Raw genomic sequence first — 20,819 nt, forward strand, 5'->3', positions numbered from 1 at the left:
TTGCAGATGTTGCACCGCCCACATAAACAATGTCAAAGCGTGCATGCTCAAAAACCGATTCCTGCTAGCAATAACGGCAAAAGCATCAGATATTTTGTTTGTAATGTCAGACCGACCATAGCCCTACCATTGGTTTTGCACCTGTTAAACTTCCATAATTCTCATTACCATTTTAGCAAAAAACAAATCATTCCACCCATAATGTTCTTCAACAACAATAATTTCAATTGAAGAACATGCACTCATTATCAGTCCCTTTTCTTGAAGTTTTCACAGTCTATGCATTTCATACAAAGCAATTGAAGGGCACATGCATGGAGGCAGCCCTACAATGAGAGACCCGAGTCATCATCGCCAGGGGGGAGGCGGGACGAATATACAAAGAAAAGGGCCCAGATTAGGGTTGCAACACCAAGGAGGATCCAGATGAGCAAAGGATTGCTAACTCCAAGACCAAGGCCAGTACCCTCCGTTGACAGCCGATCATCCACCAAGGCAATCGCAGACCCCCCTTGCGCAACCGCAGCCACAAGCACTGCAGCAGGCAATGCCACCTGTTCACCTGCAGAACTCCCCTTCTTTTCTTGCCTTTGTGAGGAGTTCGAGATGTGAAAAGTTGGGAAAGCTGGAAGGCCTGCATCCAAGTTGCGGCTAGTCAGTAGGGCTTCTTGGAATGCCTCTTTTGCAAGCCACACACAGGCAATTTTGTGTCTCTGTGTGTGTGCGTGTGTGTGTGTGTGTGTAGAGAGAGAGAGAGAGAGAGAGAGAGAGAGAGAGAGAGAGAGAGAGACCTGCAATGGCTCGCGCTGGAGCTCTCAACTTTGTAGCATCCGGTGACTGCCCGATTAAAGACGAAGAAATCGTAGATAGGGATGTGGACATCGCAGCTGCCATGGCTCGCAGTAAGAAGTAGCAAGCCCGGCTGAGAACAAGAACTTCAGCCGATGAGATAGGGTCCTTGATCCTTCGCCACTGATTAAATTCCTGTGGACACGTGCCATAGCCACACTGTTTCTCACTACCTACATTTTAGAGAGAGAGAGAGAGAGAGAGAGAGAGAGAGAGAGAGAGAGAGAGCACGTGTTTAGTTGATCGTTCCGGTGACGACAAAAGTGTACATACATAGATTATCGGTGAACGGTTTCCGTTCGATTAGCCACTTTTGTACATTTATTTTTGGCCCATCTTTCTCACCAAGTCAAGATCCATCAAGTAGGTGATACCCTTCTTGAGAAAGAAATTGAGAGAAGAATCTATCAATATTCTCTCTCTATCTCAATTGTCTCCATCTCAATTGTCCTCTATAGGCAATATTTGGAAAACATCATTGTTACAAACTATGGCGATCGATTACACCCAATCCAATTGTTACCTGTATAGAGAAGAAACTGCAAAAAAAACATTGTGTACTACAAGCACAATCTACATAAGAAGAACACATGATGCCTGCTTTGCACAAATCTACAATGTTAATGTTTTTACAGTTCGGTGCAAGATTGCTCCTTATACAGGAAATAGAGTATTAAATGAGCTCAAATGAATATGTAGATACATATGTTTCATCGAAGAGGACCGTGACTCGAGATAGTGAAGCAAGGAAGGATATCATAAAGACTGCCCAAGAAGCCAAAACCTGCTCTTGAACCAATTGTTAGAGTTAAGGTTGCAAGTATACACAAATCTTGCACACAACAAAAACTAGGATTGCTTGGTGTACAAATACATAAATTAATTGGCTATAGAATGATATATATTTTGTACTAGGAAACAAGCGAAGAAAAGGCTCTTAATGAGGGAAAGAAATGCCAACGGTTCTAAGTGTGTCCACATAGGTCACTAACAAAATGTACTAACAACACTCCAGCCACTCTTCTTTTGTCATTCTAAGGAGCACAAAGCAGCATCATGAACTTCAAAAAGGACTCATCAAAGCACACATGTATAAGGCAAAACTTCTGGAGGTTCTCTCTCTCTACCCTTCTTGTTGGGCTTCTATGTGTATCTTCTCTAGATTGTCATCCAGACATGTGTATACCCATGAGGTGTGCACCCATTGTCACATGGAGTCCTATCCCTTTTATCCACCTTTAACCTCATGTATGGACCATGGATTCCAACCTTCAATTAGCCCCATGATTCCCACCATTAGTTGGTTAAGCATCACTATGTCATAGGCAACCCTAGCTACCCATCTTTCCTATGGGTGGCTCCTTTGCTACATACATTGTTGAGACCACTTTATATCACGTTGTGGATTAATCAAGTCATGTTCGGTAGTATCAATATATCAACCCACTTTCATTAGTGATTTGAGTAAGTGTGTTTAAGCTATGTTATAGAGCATTGCAGATGGGCCTCGATCCCTCCTGTAATATGTATGCTCTTGTTTACACTTGTTATGATGATCTCATATCGATTCTCTTATAATGCAGGTAGATATTGCCCTCCTTGTATAGGATAAGACCCCTCGTCACTTACATGGGGCATCACTAATGTGTAAGGAATATCCAAAAGCAAAGTCTTTGGATTACATCCTTGGCAGGTCAATAATATAGGTTAGATTATGAATAATAACCTTCTGAATGTTGTTAAACACACCCCAAAGGGGGACAAATGAGACCTTCCAACACATACTTGCAGTCACTATTGTGGACGAGAAAATCCTTCATTGCTTGAACATTCATTTCTTCTCACTATTGTGTTGTTAAACCCATGGGGACAAATGAGACCTTCCAAAATAAGACTTCTCAAGCTCATTTTCTCAAAAAAGAGATGAGCACATACCAGAAATCATTCTCACTGTTGTGGATGGAAAATTTCTTCATAAGTTGGTGGACACTGTCGAAACGGCTTTTGAAGCTTGGCAAAGTTGGAGAGTTTTTTTTGGTCCAAAGCCAAGTATTATAAGATGCCTTAGAAAATGTCTTTCTTTGGTTTGATGTTGTGGGAAGGAGTAGATGTATCTAGCCTTGTCAATATGTTGAGCTCTATTTACACTCACTTGAAAAAATTGGAGTACATTGTTGAAGAAGATGGCAACGTTGTTGTGATGCTCAAAGACCTTCATAGCAACAAGCACTTTGAACAAATACAGATTGTCCATAACAACAAGGTGACTATTCTACACCTTGAGGATGCCGTCAAGAAGAAGAAGAAGAAAAAGAGAGTACCAAACTCTAGGACTACTACATTTAGTGAAGAAGAAGAGGGCTCCACCAGTGGGGCCTATGCTGTCTCTTCCAAGGAGAGGAGGTGCCATGAATGTGGCAATGCTTCTACAAGAACAAAGGAGATAATCCAAACACTTATCTTCTTTCTTTCTTTTTTGCAAAATTCACAATGGTGAGTGGATTTATATTATCAAAACCAAACAATACAATTTCATGTCATGCTCGTGCCGAGCCATGACATCTTTCATAGACCATAGTTGCATCAGCTGAAAGGGGCGCCACCCCAAGATAGAGATAGGGCCCACACCCTTGTTCAAATAAGTCAGTAAATCGATCGTTCTTAAAGAATTCTAGGTCTTTTGAACCCATTTGCAAATCTTTCCTACTAGGCTTCAAATCACCAGGAAGTCCTTGAAAAGATCTGGGAGGTCTTCACTAGATGTTCTGCATTGTGAGCCTCTATCCGGACCAATATCCCTAGTACAATCCTTCACCACCGTTGGTAAGGCTCCCCATAGTACCTTCCATGAAAAGACCTTCATCACATGCGGCCATTGAGGGCACCAGATGTTCTTCACTACTGCCTTCCACCATCTTGACTCGGGCCAATGCTTACCCCATTGCTTGTTCAATGGGGAGAACCTATCCGTTGAAAACATAAGGGTGTGGTACACTTCTTGTTTTGCAGTTTCAGGAAATGTCTGTCCTTGGGCCACCACCATGATTTCCACTCAAACTTGGACTCACAATTAGGTAGACATCAACTGTCAAGTTTATAGGGCTCTGGTGATCATCGGTCTTTCAGTCCCCTTGAGTTTAAATTGGAGAGTCATTTGGTTTGTTTCTTTTCACCTACTGTTGTTGCAATCCCAAAATTGGTCCAGTCATTGGATTACTTTGTTACTGATCATTCTAGCAACTTCCCTCCAATATGGGTTCAAACGGATGCTTCTCGCCTTAGAGAGCCAAGGGGACCAGTGAGTTACCAAATTGTGAAAATACCTTGTTAGCTCTCTTCATTCTAGTGACTTCGTTGCTTTCTTGCATTTCCAAGCGAGGTTGTCCATCATACCCCCAAGTTTCAAGCTAGCCCATCGAGGGGCAAGTAGCTTGTCATGCACCTCGAGCCCTTTCCACTGGCCACCTTGTTTGTCCATCATGGCCTTTGGCATAATAGCCCAGTACTCATGCAGTGTTTCACAAACACTTAATTTCTTAAATCATGTATATTTTTTTGTGTTGTATGTTCCCTTGTTGTTGTCAAGGTACCTATGTTTCTATGGAAAGCCATGTGTTGTTTTCTGGTCCATGTGTTTGCTATAGGGAGGCATGTTGTAGCCTCTACATAAGACATGTTGTCTCAAGGACCACTTTCATGATGTCATCTTGTTGTCAGTCAGAAAGAGTTCTAGGGAGGCTTGTGAAGAAGAGGACCCCTTGTTCCTTCAATGTGTACCCTCTCTGGATTTTCATGTTTATTCCGATGAGGTGTGCACTTTTTGTCACATGGAGTCTTACCACTTTTACACACCTCTGGCCATTAGTTATGAATTTGATGCCTCAATCATCCCCATGACTCCCTCCATTAGTCCATAAATTATCCCTCAATCACAAGGAGCCCTAGCTATCCTATCTTCCCCGTTAAAGGCTCCCTCACTACACACATTGTATGAGAGCACTTTGTTTCAAGCTATGGGCTAATCAAGTTATGTCTATTGTCATTTTCTTCACAAAAATGTCATTAGTATATTGAAAGGTGATCCTCATGGCTTCAAAAAAAATAAAAAGTATTCCTAACTCAAAGATTCTCTTAATATCAACAAAAAAGATGCGCTAGTCTATAGCACAAAGTTACGGGCAATGACGAATCACATAGATTTGCAATAGCATTTGCTAGAAAGGACGGACACAACATTGTGTGTGTGTGTGTGAGAGAGAGAGAGAGAGAGAGAAAGAGAGGACCCTTTAAAGAGAAGAAAACGGAAAGAAACAATAAAGGAGAAGAGAAACACCTATTTATATGGACACAAAATTTCCTTTGACTTTCCATCTTCATATGTCTTTTGACTATACACCTTCATCTCTCTTTTCATTTCCTAAACTCACCCTTCACTTATGCACTTAATATGTCTTGAAAGAATTGTTATTTTCCCGAGATTGGGGAGACCTAAATAGGGTAGTTGATTAAGTGCGCATTTGTTATGTCACTAACACTATGGATGCAATCCACTATAAATCTACAACATTTAGGACATGCATGTGGATGTGTGTGTGTGTGTGTGTGTGTGTGTGTTCGTTCATGTATCAACCCACAAGGACCATATCCACCATATTACTTTGGTAATCCATAACCTAAAATAGGAAACAACAAGACATGAAAATCTATGTACCTTTATGTATATATAAACTTATTGGAGCTATGAAGAAAAAATCATGAACACTACTACAACAAGTAATTGCATCAAGAGGCCTGCCGAGTTTTAGTTAACTAAAATTCTAAAATCCCGAAATTCTAACTAGCTCTCCCCCCTCATTTTGCAAAAAGAGAGAGTAAAATTATATATTTGATTGTGCAAGTAACGGGAGAGTTCCCTCTTGTAAGTTCATCTTTCCAATATTATGTTCAAAATGTGGCATTGATTGCCAAAATATCCAATTAGCATGTGAGGACTTTTACAACCAACCGTCCTTCATGAAAATAAATCATAAAATGACTTTGGAATTTTAACTAACGCAAAAGGTAAAAGCAATGCTTCTTTTGATGAAAAAAAAACCTCTCTCAAAAAGAGAGAGTTGAGATAAATTATAAAAGCTAGAACCAAATATATCCAAACTCCCTACTCAACACTAGCCAAGGAGGCAAATAGAATTACATGTTGTTCAAAAGCACAAACATATATGAGCGGATAATCAAGCTTTCTACAAGAAAGCCAAAAAACCCACTACAAACACATAATGCTGAACTAAATCACATTGGATGCCAGCAGCACCCTTGACCCTTTCACACCAAATCAGAGATGTCCAATACAGCCAACAATACAGAATAAACATTAAAAAGAACCTGAGGAGACCAATAGTTGAAAAGCTCGTGATCCCTCAACACCTATACATCCACAACAGATCATACAAACTGAGATCAATAGATACTATCGTGATTGAGAGACACCACAATGCCCAACTTCAAAAGATACACAACACGACCTGACCACCAGCACCTCTTGGAGAGGAGGAGGGAGGATGGTCTCTCCCTACAAGGAAAAATTTTAGGGGGGAAAAGGGAGGGCATGTTGAACCTCCACAAGTGGCTACCACGTTCCCCCCATCAAGACAGTGGTGCAGCCAAAGTTGGTCGACCATAGAAGGTGGCACAAGCAGGTATGGATATGCTAGCAGGTGTAGGACAAAGTGCTGGAGCAGCTACAAAGATCCTGGGCAGACAAGTAGCAACAAGAATGTATGCTTTATGCCGTTTTATAGGGAAAAAGGGCTACAAAAAGGGCCATATGGGATAGCAAGTGAAGGAGGATCACAAGGCTGGTTTTTGGCTTGAGAAGCTAGAACTTGAAATGTTCAAGGAGCAAGCCCAGACGGCTCATCAAACTGAGTTGCAGAGTCCAAGATATTTGAGGTTGAAGGTGCAATACATTGCAGATCTAAGATGGACAGGGAAGGTGGTGCCAGGTAGTCCGAAACCGGATAGTTGCATAATGCTTGAATTATGGAGCCTATTGGTCTTTTTAGATTGGTAATGTGAGTCACGGATGCCAAGATATAAGGTTGTGAAGTTTTGTTGGGGGCCAGGTCTTTGGCGATTTGACTGCATTGGAAAAGGTGCCATCTGATGTTTTTTGAAGCCCAACAAGGTTTACAGAGGTAGTGGGTGATGTATGAAGCTAGTCAAAAGTTATAGTGCATCAAACAAAGTCTAGAAGGGCAAGATTTATCGGTCTGAAGTGTTGGAATTAGGGTTGCAGAGAAACGCATACAACTTGGAGAAGATGAAGGAATCTCAAGGCACACAACTGAGAGCATATTACTTAGTGTGCCAATGGAAAGATAGATAGCCCTAGAGTGATGGGCGTATATACAATGCACGGGGGAAAAAACCTCCTAAAGAGGGGAAAAATGCCTCGACAGTCCTAGTGTGTTCACATACATCACTACCACATGTATATGGTATCAAATCCCTCCTGGAGTGATGCGGTGAACAAGAGCGGCACATGAGTAAAGGGAAGTGCCATGCCTTGAGGACATAATCAGTCCACAAAGGGGAGTCAACCCAAAGCTTTGCGGAAAGATTCAAGCTTCTCACGAGACAATGCCTTTGTGAAAAGGTCTGCAAGGTTGTCCTGTGTTGGCACATAAGCCAAGTTGATCTCTCCTGCTGAGAGCCTCTCCCTGACATAGTGGTAATGCACCTCAATGTGCTTTGTGCGAGCATGAAAAACTGGGTTCCTCGCAATTGCCAATGCACTCTGACTGTCAATGTAGATAGTGTTGGCAGTGTCCTATCCAACACCCAAATCATCCATAAGGCGTCTGAGCCATGCACACTCAACCGTAGCTGTGAAGATTTCCCTATACTCAGCCTCACAAATCGAAGTGGCCACAGTAGGTTGCTTCTTGCTCAACCATGATATACGTGAACTGCCAAGCATGAAACAAAAACCACTTGTGGAGACTCGTGTGTCAAAATAACCAGCCCAATCTGAGTCTAAAAAAGCATGTAAGTCTGGCGGCAATGATCCCCCCTTGGGATAAAACAAGCCAAGATGTAAAGTGCCACTAAGGTAGCAAAAAATCCTCTTGACAGCCTGCCAGTCCTTAGACCTTTGGCTATGCATAAATCTGCTACCTGTGAGACTGCAAACTGAATATCCGGCCTTGTGTTGCATACATAAAATGAGGCAGCCAACAACAGTTTGGTAAAGAGTGACATCGGCAGGACGCCAGCATCATGTAGACTCAACTTCAAACCTGTTTCCATGGGAGTGGCAATAGGTTTGCAATCCTCAAGTCCAAACTTACATAGCAATGTCTCTATGTAACTTTTTTGACACGAGGCAATACCACAATCACACTGCTTAAACTGTATACCCAAGTAATGATGCAACAGCCCCAAATCTGTCATCTTGAAAGTAGAATTCAAATCAACCTTAAATTGAGTAATATGTCTCTCATTTGGCCCAGTGATCAGCAAATCATCTACATAAAGAACCACAATGAGAAGTACATCACCCTCACGCTTTCCCTACAATTGATTTCTGTTGGACTGTTACAAAATCCTTGTTTGACCTCATACCAAGCACGAGGAGATTGCTGCAACCCATACAAAGCCTTCTTACATCTGCACACTTTGTCCTCTTGTCCTTTTATGACAAAACCGCGAGGCTGCGTTACATAAACTTCCTTAAATATGTCACCATTCAAGAAAGCAGTAACAATGTTTGATTGATGTACATCCCAACCAAAATGAGCTGTCAATGCACACAGAAAATGGACAGTAGTCGTACGACAAGTGGGAGAAAAAGTCTCTTCATAATCTATGCCTTTTCGCTGTGCATAACCCTTTGCAACAAGTCGAGCCTTTTTGCAATCGATCTCACCATCCGGATTGCGTTTCGACTCGTAAACCCACTTCGTACCAATGGTCTTTTTGCTAGGAGGCAAATCACATAAAGTCCATGTGTCGTTTTCTATAAGTGCATCATATTTTGATTGCATGGCATCCATCCAATTTTTTGAATTATATGCTTCATCAAAAGACAGAGGTTCCTCAACATCATGTAAGCTAGACACAACCAAAGAATAACAATTTGATGCATAAGATGCATGGCGAGATCCTAAATGAGTACGACCAGACAAAGGTGCATCCAATTTACTGTCACGTAATGTATGCACTAGCCATTTTGGCATACCTCTAGCCTGGTCATTTTCAGTCCTTTCCTCATCAAGTACATCATGTACATCTGCATCAGTAGTAGGCTAATCTGTAACATGTTTTGAAACCCCCATAGGTTGTACATTTGCCTCATTGGAATTTAAATTCGAACTTCCACCACTGAAAAGAGGCAACAAAGTGTCATAAATGTCATGTGAGCTTACATTACTGTCTCTAGTACGTGATAGCAAGGGCTGAACAGAATCTTCCACAAACACTACATCTTGTGAAACCAAAATACGCTTTGTTCGTGGATGATACAACCTATAACCTTTGCTTTCAGCACTATAACCAACAAAAATACATTTGACAACCTTATCATCCAATGTTCTACGTTGTGTTTGTGGCACCAAAGAATATGCCAAACAGCCAAAAACACGCATGTGCTCAATAGAAGGCTTTCTATCATGCCATGCTGCATATGGAGTAATAGACTACAAAGCTTTCGTAGGACACCTGTTTAGTACATAAGTGACACACATGATGGCCTCAAGCCAAAAAGAATGCGGCAAAGCTTGACTTTTGACCATAAATCGTGCCATTTCCGTAAGTGACCTGTTTTTCCTCTCAACAACACCATTTTGCTGAGGTGTATAAGGCACTGTATAGGTGTTTATCCCATGACTAGCCAGAAATGCATTAAACTCATGAGACATATAGTCCCCCCCTGGATCGGAACAGAGGGTGCCCATAGTACATTTTGAATCTGCAGCAATTGACAAGAATGCATCATGGACAACAAGATTGTAAGTGCACTCTGCACTAAAAGCCCATTCTGCATCAACATTAGCATCATAGTCTCCTTTCACAGAAGACTCAACAATGGCTGCATTGGTAGTGGAACCAGCATTTGCAGTGGAACCACCCTCTTTCTTCTTAGCCTCTTTGGCCTTCAACTTAGGACAGTGCTTGATCAAGTGATCATTAGCTTTATAATAATGGCAACGCATCTTCTTTTTGCCCTTATCACCAGAATTTCCAGACGAAGTGTTGCCAGCAGAAGCATTGGGAACAGAAGTTTTGCCACTTACAACAGAACCATAAGAAGTGACTGCATTGTTGTTACCACCCTTTCTTTGAGAAGCAATAAAATCCTGTTCAACTGCACACTGTCTAGTCCTGTTTTTGGAAAGTGACTCTTGCAACAGCAATGTGCATAATGCATCAAAATTGACAACTTCACGATTTCCTTGGGTCATAAGCCTCCAAGTACTAGAAAAAGTCTAGTAAGAATCTGGTAAGGCATCAAGAACAGTCTACACAAGGGAACTGTGTGAAATGACTTCACTTGCAGAAATAAGTTGCTCATTGATATCCTTGACACCAGCAAGGAAAGTGTCCATATCATCTTCCTCATGCATAATTTTCAATTCCAGCTCTTTACGCAGTAAAGCAATTTTAGGCTCATTGCGACTTTCATAAAGACCAACCAAAATATCCCAAGCTTGTTTTGCAGATTTTGCTGAACGAATTTGAGGAACAATGGTGCGCTTCACAGACACACGCAATCAATGCATGAGCCTACGCATCCTTTGCATCCCAATGAGATTGTTCTACCAGTAGGCAAAACAACTCTAATAGCAGCAATCCTCGCAGCAAGACCTGCCACATCCTCAACATCGCCTGCATCCTCAGAACCAGGACGTACATCAATGCCCTGCACAATATTCCAGACGCCCTTTGACACAAGAACATGTTGCATCATGTAATCCCACATAGGGTAATTGTCACCATCCAATCTGTCCTCAACAGCAAACATCTTGAACACATCTATGTTGTTGTCAGCCATGGGTAAATGTTGCACCTGATGTGAAAACTGCCTGAAAAGAGGAGAAACGAAGCGGGAACAACATGTGCTATATAGCACAAACTTAGAAGACTGTAAGACACCTATTATGCAGAAAACACCACTGACAAAAATTATGCACAAAATGACAAAATAGCCTGTGCAGTACTGCTTGTAGTGGAAACGGAGGTTGAAATGAGCCCGAATTAGAAATCTGAGGAGACTGTTCTCTACGAGCTCGCCCAAAAGTTTTGACCTATGAATGCTCGCCAAAGCTCACTGTAATCGGAGAAAATGAGCAAGCGTGTGCTAGAGTTGCTGGCGACTAAGCCCGGGAGGACGCAACCTACTCTAATACCAGGGTTGCAGAGAAACACATACAGCTTGGAGAAGACGAAGGAAGCTCAAGGCACACAATTGAGAGTATATTACTTAGTGTGCCATTGGAAAGATAGATAGCCCTAGAGTGATGGGCGTATATACAATGCACGGGGGGGAAAACCTCGTAAAGAGGGAAAAAATGCCTCGGCGGTCCTAGTGTTTTCACACACATCAGCCCACTTGCAAGCAAAAGTTCTCAAGGACAACCATAAGCTTTTGTGCATCTTCTAAAGTGTGTGCTAGAAGCACTATATCATCCATATACAACAAAATCATGATTACCACATTGTAAATAATGACCTCTTCAATGCCTTCTTCTTGCATAAAGTCAAGTACCATTTGTTCCAATTGATCAATGCATAGACCAAAGAGAGTTGGTGACAATGGAAATTCTTGTTTAACCCCAATAGTGCTTACAAAAATTTCTAAAATTTCTCTTCCCATGCACATTTGACACATCACCTTCTCATAGATTCGAGAAACGGCAAGCATAAACTCACTTGGTACTTGGAGTTCTTCCATCCTTCTCCACAAATTGTTACGTGGAATCATATCAAAAGGATTTCTTAAAGTCCACAAAACAAAAATACAATCGCTTGCCTTTCAACCGACTTTCCTCCATGAGAACACGAAGAGTGACAAGATGATCAATGGTGCTATGGCATTGATGAAAACCCGCTTGTCCCTTTGCACGCTTTTCATTCTCTTCAACCCAATCACTCAATTTCATCTCCATTACCTATGCACCCAAACAACTTTTCCATAAGAGACCCAATCATTATAGTCCGGTAGTTGTTTACATTCTTTACATCCCCTCCTTTATGAAAAGGCTTAACCCATTTAGTACTCCAATCATAAGGCATACCATGTTGAAGTGCAAGGTGTTGGAATTAGGGTTAAGGGGAAACACACACAGCTTGGAGAAGACGAAGGAAGCTCAAGGCACAAAACTGAGAGTGTATTACTTAGTGTGCAATGGAAATATAGATAGCCCTAGAGGGATGGGCGTATATACAATGCTCGGGGAAAAAAACCTCCTAAAGAGGAAAAAAATGCCCCGGCGGTCCTAGTGTGTTCACACACAATCACTACCACATGTATATGGTAATAAATCCCCCCTGGAGTGATGCGGTGAACGAGAGTTGGCACATAAGTAAAGGGAAGTGCCATGCCCTGAGGACATGATCAGTCCACAAAGGGGAGTAAGCCCAAAGCTTTGCGGAAAGCTTCAAGCTAACGAGACAATGTATTTGTGAAAAGATCTACAAGGTTGTCCTGTGTTGGCACATAAGCCAAGCTGATCTCTCCTGCTGAGAGCCTCTCCCTGACATAGTGGTAATGCACCTCAATGTGCTTTGTGCGAGCATGAAAAACTGGGTTCCTCGCAACTGCCAATGCACTTTGACTGTCAGTGTAGATAGTGTTGGCAGTGTCCTGTCCAACACACAAATCAGCCATAAGGCATCTGAGCCATACACACTCAACCGTAGCTGTGAAGACTACCCTGTACTCAGCCTCACAACTCGAAGTGGCCACAGTAGGTTTCTTCTTGCTCAACCATGATATACATGAACTGCCAAGCATGAAACAAAAACCACTTGTGGACACTTGCGTGTCAAAACAACCAGCATGTAAGTATGGCGGCAATGATCCCCCCTTGGGATAAAACAAGACAAGATGTAAAGTGCCACTAAGGTAGCGGAAAATCCTCTTGACAGCCTGCCAATGCTTAGACCCTGGGCTATGCATAAATCTGCTGACATGTGAGACTGCAAACTGAATATTCGGCCTCGTGTTGCATACATAAATGAGGAAGCCAACAGCAGTTTGGTAACAAGTGACATCAGCAGGATCACCAGCATCATGTAAACTCAACTTCAAACCTGTTTCCATGGGAGTGGCAATAGGTTTGCAATCCTCAAGTCCAAACTTACATAGCAATGTTTCTATGTAACTTTTCTGACACAAGGCAATACCACCATCACACTGCTTAAACTGTATACCCAAGTAATGATGCAATAGCCCCAAATCTTTCATCTTGAAAGTAGAATTCAAATCAGCTTTAAATTCAGCAATATGTCTCTCATTTGGTCCAATGATCAGCAAATCATCGACATAAAGAACCACAATGAGAAGTACAATACCCTCACGCTTTACATACAATGTGCTTTCTTTTGGACTGTTACAAAAGCCTTGTTTGACCAAATGAGTGTCAGATTTCTCATACCAAGCACGAGGAGATTGCTTCAACCCATACAAAGCCTTCTTAAATTTGCACACTTTTTATCCTCTTGTCCTTTTATGACAAAACCGCGAGGCTGCGTTACATAAACTTCCTCAAATATGTGACCATTCAAGAAAGCAGTAACAATGTCTGATTGATGTACATCCCAACCAAAATGAGCTGCCAATGCACATGGAAAAGGCACAGTAGTCATACGACAAGTGGGAGAAAAAGTCTCTTCATAATCTATGCCCTTTTGCTGTGCATAACCCTTTGCAACAAGTCGAGCCTTATGGCGATCGATTTCACCATCCGGCTTGCGTTTCAACTTGTAAACCCACTTCGTACCAATGGCCTTTTTGCTAGGAGGCAAATCACATAAAGTCCGTGTGTCATTTTCTATAAGTGCATCATATTCTGATTGCATGGCAACCATCCAATTTTCCGAATTCTGTGCTTCATCAAAAAAGACAGAGGCTCCTCAACATCATGTAAACTAGACACAGCCAAAGCATAAAAAACTAAAGCATAAGATGCATGGCGAGAGCCTGAATGAGTCCGACTAGACAAAGGTGCATCCAATTTACTATCACGCAAAGTGTGCACCAGCCATTTTTGGCATACCTCTAGCCTGCTCATTTTCAGCCCTTTCCTCATCAAGTACATCATGTACATCTGCATCAGTAATAGGCTGATCTAAAACATTTTCAGAAACCCCCATAGGCTGTACATTTTCAGAAACCCCCATAGGCTGTACATTTTCCTCATTGGAACTTACATTCGTATTTCCACCACTAAAAAGAGGCAACAAAGTGTCATAAATGTCCTGTGAGCTTACATTATTGTCTCTAGTACATGACAGCAAGGTCTGAACAGAATCTTCCACAAACATTACATCCCGTGAAACCAGAATACGTTTTGTTTGAGGATGATAGAACCTGTAACCTTTGCTTTCAGCACTATAACCAACAAAAATACATTTGACAGCCTTATCATCCAATTTTCTGCGTTGTACTTGTGGCACCAAAGCATATGCTAAACAGCCAAAAACATGCATGTGCTCAATAGAAGGCTTTCTATCATGCCATGCTTCATATGGAGTAATAGACTGCAAAGCTTTCGTAGGACACCTGTTAAGTACATAAGTGGCACACATGATGGCCTCAAGCCAAAAAGACTGCGGCCAAGCTTGACTTTTGACCATACATCGTGCCATTTCCGTCAGTGACCTGTTTTTCCTCTCAGCAACACCATTTTGCTGAGGCATATAAGGCACTGTACATTGGTGTTTTATCCCACGACTAGCCAGAAATGCATTAAATTCATGAGACATATACTCCCCCCCTCATTCGGAATGGAGGGTGCCCATAGTACATTTCAAGACATTTTCAGCCATAGCCAGAAATTTTTTGAAGCACATAAAAACTTCGGACTTCGCTTTAAGCGGAAATACCCATGCATGCCTGGACTAATCATCAATGAAAGTCACGAAGTACAAGTAATTGCCCAAGGACGGAGTTTGCATGGGCCCACAAACATCACTATGCACAAGCTGCAACCTGCATGTAGCCCGAACTGAACCATCCTTTGGAAACTTAGAACGCTGCATCTTACCCAAAATACAGCCTTCACAAACATGTTTGACAAGTGCTTCAAGAGGCGGCAAAGAAGCAACCATATCATATTTCTGCAAACTCAGCAAACTGGCAAAATTCAGATGACCAAAACGTGCATGCCAAAGTTTTGCATCTGAAATAGCCCTTGAATCTGCAATAGCATTTGCAAAATTTTGTCCACACTTGTCATACAAAGTGAGCTTATACAGCCCACGGCACAAAAGGCCAGATGCAACAATTTCATCACCAAAACTGAGATCATGAACTGTACATCTGTCATCCACAAATTTGACTACAAGTCCAAGTCTAGCAAGTGCGGATACAGACAAGAGATTCTTCTTGATCCTAGGTACATAAAGTGCATCAACAAGTGTGAAAGAGCTGCCATTAGCAGCAATAAGCACAATCTTTCCAACTCCCTGAACTGGATAAGAGGCATTGTTGGGACAAGTGATTGAATTCCCAGGAGGGACAGACTTGAGAGAGGTAAACAATTCACGATGTGAGGTAATGTGCTTTGTAGCACCACTGTCGAAATACCATACATGTGAATCTGCAGCAACTGACAAGCATGCATCATGGACAACAGGATTGTAAGTGCACTATACACTAAAAGCCCATTCTGCATGAACATCAGCATTACAGTCTCCTTTCACAGAAGACTCAACAATGGCTGCATTTGTAGTGGAACTAGCATTTGCAGTGGAACCACCCTCTTTCTTCTTAGCCTCTTTTGCCTTCAACTTAGGACACTACTTGATCAAGTGATCATTCGCTTTACAATAATGGCAACGCATCTTCTTTTTGCCCTTATCACCAGAATTGCCAGACGAAGTGCTGCCAGCAGAAGCATTAGGAACATAATTTCTGCCACTCGCAGTAGAACCATAAGAAGTGGCTGCATTGCTGTTACGACCCTTTCTTTGAGAAGCAATAAAAGCATGTTAAACTGCACGCTGCCTAGTCCTATTTTTTCTGGAAAGTGACTCTTGCAACAGCAATGTGCATAATGCATCAAACTTGACAACTTCTGGATTTCCTTGGGTCATAAGTCTCCAAGTACTAGAAAAAGTCTCGTAGGAATCTAGTAAGGCATCAAGAACAGTCTACACAAGGGAACTGTCTGAAATGACTTCACCTGCAAAAATAAGCTGCTCATTGATATCCTTGACACTAGCAAGGAAAGTGTCCATATCATCTTCCTCATGCATAATCTTTGACTCCAGCTCTTTACGCAGCAAAGCAATTTTAGCTTCATTGCGGCTTGCATAAAGACCTGCTAGAATATCCCAAGCCTGTTTTGCAGATTTTGCTGAACAGATGTGAGGAACAATGGTGCACTTCACAGACAACACAATCAATGCATGAGCCTGCGCATCCTTTACATCCCAACGAGCTTGTTCTGCCGTAGGCAAAACAACTCTAACAGCAGCAATTCTTGCAGCAAGACCTGCAACATCCTCAACATCGCCTACATCCTCAGAACCAGGACGTATATCAATGCCCCGCACAATATTCCAGACGCCCTTTGACACAAGAACGTGTTGCATCATATAAGCCCACATAGGGTAATTGTCCCCATCCAACCTGTCCTCAGCAGCAGCAAACATCTTGAACACATCTGTGTTGTTGTTGTCAGCCATGGTAAATGCTGCACCTGATGTGAAAACTGCCCGAAAATGGGATAAACAGAGCGAGAACAACACGTGCTATATAGCACAAACCGTAGAAGACTATAAGGCACCTGTTATGCAGAAAACGGCACTGACAGAAATTCGCACAAAATGACGAAATTGCCTGTGCATACCTTCCTGTAGTGGAAACGGAGGTCTAAATGAGCCCAAATCAAAAATCTGAGCAAACAGGTCGACCTGCAAACGCTCGCCAAAGCTCACTGAAATCAGAGAAAGTGAGCACGCGTGTACTGGAGCAGCTGACAACTAAGCCCAGGAGGACGCAACCTGCTCTGATACCAATTGTTGGAATTAGGGTTGCAGAGAAACACACACAGCTTGGAGAAGACGAAGGAAGCTCAAGGCACACAACTAAGAGTGTATTACTTAGTGTGCAATGGAAAGATAGATAGCCCTAGAGTGATGGGCGTATATACAACGCTCGAGGGAAAAAACCTCCTAAAAAGGGAAAAAATGCCCCGGTGGTCCTAGTGTGTTCACACACATCACTACCACATGTATATGGTAACACAAGGTTGAACATATCACACATACACTCATGGATAAAATCTCCCGTCCATTTGATCATCTCTGGCTTGATACCTTGAAGATCTCCCGCTTTGCGAGTGGCCAACTTTTCAAGCCCACCGCATACATCCTCAATGGTAAAAAAGAGGGCATACATGGGAGTGAACCATAAAATGGCATTTCTTCAGCATTTGCTTGCTCATACAATTTCCTACAATATGTGTACATATCCACAAGACTCAAGTTACCAAAATTCTCAACCCACTTGCCCCTCAAGTTTCTCCAAAATCTTCCACATGCATGTGTCTTTTCTTGAACTTGAAAAGGTTATTGCTTTACTTCCCATCATTCTCTTCTTTTGAATCAATGCCTTGTATGTATGCAAATGACTTTGATAGTTGTCTTTGTCCATACTTGCATCAAGCTTTATCAAGAACTTTCGAGCATCTTGACATTCTTTATCAAACCACCTTTTGCGTGATCTATCTTTGTTGATACCATGTAGATGCTTTATGGAAAAGCATTCTTCAGACAATAACAAATAATTTTCTTGAAGGCTTCCCATTTAGTTTCCAATGGTGCATCATAATGAAGCTTTTTCATCCATAATTTTTACTCAATCATCCATTGAAGTACGATCATACAAGTGAACTTCCTCCAATTCCCTTGAAATATATGAAATATCAAATTTTTGAGTATCATGTTGCAATGTTTTTATGCGAGCATTCATATCCCCAAATACAATAACATCACCTTTACCTTTGAAATAAGCAATGTCCTCTTCTAAATCAAAAAGCGAATGATCTCTATCCATACAAGCATAAAAGGGAGAATCATGATGAGGAATGTAGAAATCGACTATAAAAAGGGGTGCTCTTTTTGGTGTCATAATTTTTAGCCATACATAACGTTTGTACTTGTCATCTTTCACAATTGATAGAAGATCTTCCAATCCTTTCTTAACCATCCATGCTACCCCTCCTTGTTCTCTTCGTTGCTTCAGATTCTTTGACCACATCAATGAATGTACATTGTAATCCTCCAAGCTGTTAATCCTTTGTGTATCATGCTCCCAAGTTTCAACAAGAAGTACAACATTGGCTTTGCTTGTTAGTTCATCAATGCCAACCCCCGCATTCCATAGGAATCCATTACAATTCCAAAAGCATGTTTTCAATTGTAACTCGGTCTTATAGGTCACGCATCCCTATTTGATTGAGGGACTTGTCTCCTCCTTGGGAACATTTTCTTCATGAGAGATCTCCTTGTTTTCCTTATTCTTTCCTCATATGCCTTGCGATGCATATTTTGTTGCTTATAGTGCAATCTTCACATACAAAACATTTTGTATCCCTCAAATAGATCCAACTATTATCAAGGATAATCTTACGCTTGGTCTCATCCGGCATGGTGCATACAATTGGCCGTTCTCCCGAGCGAGGAGATCCTTGCTTCCCCACTCTATGTGCTCCATAGACCATAACTCCGAACATGCCAAAGTGGGTTCTGGAGAAATCTTCGATAACAATGGTAAGAGAAGGAGGTGTCTCTAACTTCTCTTTGGGAATTCCACAAATAACAATGTTCTTGGAACGTCACTCCCGTTCCTTCAACTCCTCCACATCCACATTCTCAACATTTTGTATCCCTCAAATAGATCCAACTATTATCAAGGATAATCTTACGCTTGGTCTCATCCGGCATGGTGCATACAATTGGCCGTTCTCCCGAGCGAGGAGATCCTTGCTTCCCCACTCTATGTGCTCCATAGACCATAACTCCGAACATGCCAAAGTGGGTTCTGGAGAAATCTTCGATAACAATGGTAAGAGAAGGAGGTGTCTCTAACTTCTCTTTGGGAATTCCACAAATAACAATGTTCTTGGAACGTCACTCCCGTTCCTTCAACTCCTCCACATCCACATTCTCAACATTTTTTGTTTGAACCATAGCTTGCATGACTGAGGAATTAGAAACCACATTGCTACCATCGGCAACTCGTCCTTTCTCAATCTATAGCCTATGTGATCTACCTTGAGCTGGCCAATAGTTACGCGTGAGGTATGATGCATGTTCATGTCCCTGTATCTAGTATAGAGAGAGAGGGGGTGTGTGGGAATGGGGGAGAGATTGTATTGGGGGAAACAAGTAAGCCAAGTACAAGGACGACATCATAGGGAGACAAGGAAAGAAAAAGAGAGAGGGCTAAACTCACTCATTTAAGGAGAGTGAGTAGGAACCACTCTCACTAAATTTTTGTCAATGTAAACAAAAATGAAGGATGGGGAGAGAGAGAGACAGAGAGAGAGAGAGAGAGAGAGAGAGAGAGAGAGAGAGAGAGAGAGAGAAAGAGAGAGAGAGAGAGAGAGAGATGCAAAGCAAGGCGAAGAGAGAGGGGGAGAGCGGGATGCAATCGAGGCCTCTAGAACCTATATGGAGTGATATGTGTATCTTGAAGTCTCAATATCTTATATAGACAAAGGCCAACAATAGTACTTGGTCATTGACTACTTGGGAACACTGGAGAGAAAATGAGAGGAAGAGAGAAGAGAGAGAAACAAAAGAGTGTCATGTAGATTTTTGTATGGGTGTAATTCTTGTATTGCTCAGCCCCAATACAAGATTTTTCCATGTGGATTAAACTTAACCAATTCAAACGTAGGTCCTCAACCTAGGTGTTGTACACACCAAACAAATTCAAACCTAGTTCATCGACTTAGGGTTTGTGCATGTAGACCAAATTCGTACCGAAGTCATCCACCTTTTGCCAACCAACCTATGACAGAGAGGGAGGGGAGGGGGGTGGGGGGCGGAAGACAGAGAGAAAGAGAGATCAAGGAAAGAAATCTATATAGGTTTGACATGGGTGCAATTCATGTCCACCAAGTACTTAAGATTTGTCCAGGTGGACAAAACCCAACAGATTCAAACTTAGATCATTGACCTCTTGCAAACCACATTCCAGAGAGAGTCTCTCATACCTTGTATGGTAATAATGTTTGTCGAGCAATGCTTCTAGATTTGTCCATGTGGATAAAATCCAAAAGTAGAGCATTGATTTCTTGTAAACTAAATTTCATTAACAAGGCCTCTAGATTTTGTATCGAGTGTTGTGCTTGTCTTGCAAAGGACCTCTCAATGCCATGTATAGACAAGACAAAGATGAAGACTTGACCATTCACTTCTTACCAATTGTGATGTACTAAGCGAGAGAGAGAGAGAGAGAGAGAGAGAGAGAGAGAGAGAGAGAGAGGGAGCGGGCGGGGGGGGGGGGCAATAGAACCTTCTACCATTTACTTCATACAAGGCCTCAAGATTTGTCCACGTGGAAAAAACCCAACTAATTAAACCTAGGTGTTGTCCATGTTGAAAAGAACCAAAAAAATCAAACCTAGGCTACAAGTCTCTTGTTAAAATGGTCTACTACAAATATATATATATATATATATATAGAGAGAGAGAGAGAGAGAGAGAGAGAGATGGGGACTAAGATGGCCACA

General features: G+C 41.9%; 1 protein-coding gene across 1 annotated transcript; it reads right to left on the minus strand.

Annotated features, from left to right (window-relative positions):
- Positions 1-204: 204 nt before the first annotated feature.
- Positions 205-950, minus strand: LOC147448452 (photosystem II reaction center W protein, chloroplastic-like). The gene is made up of 2 exons (XM_086521064.1): positions 792-950; positions 205-634 (listed from the first exon to the last, which is right to left on the minus strand). The coding sequence occupies exons 1-2, from the start codon at positions 892-894 to the stop codon at positions 327-329; spliced, it is 411 nt and encodes a 136-aa protein (XP_086377190.1). The 5' UTR covers positions 895-950; the 3' UTR covers positions 205-326.
- Positions 951-20,819: the final 19,869 nt, after the last annotated feature.

The sequence above is a fragment of the Adiantum capillus-veneris genome, chromosome 10 (assembly GCF_014529385.1).
Source record: "Adiantum capillus-veneris isolate H3 chromosome 10, ASM1452938v2, whole genome shotgun sequence".
NCBI lineage: Eukaryota > Viridiplantae > Streptophyta > Polypodiopsida > Polypodiales > Pteridaceae > Adiantum > Adiantum capillus-veneris.

Excerpts from the sequence above, each read along its gene's own strand:
- LOC147448452 (XM_086521064.1), bottom strand. The coding sequence starts at position 894 with ATGGCAGCTGCGATGTCCACATCCCTATCTACGATTTCTTCGTCTTTA. Across the intron at positions 635-791 it reads TCCAGCGCGAGCCATTGCAG|GCCTTCCAGCTTTCCCAACT; the intron begins GTCTCTCTCTCT and ends ACTTGGATGCAG.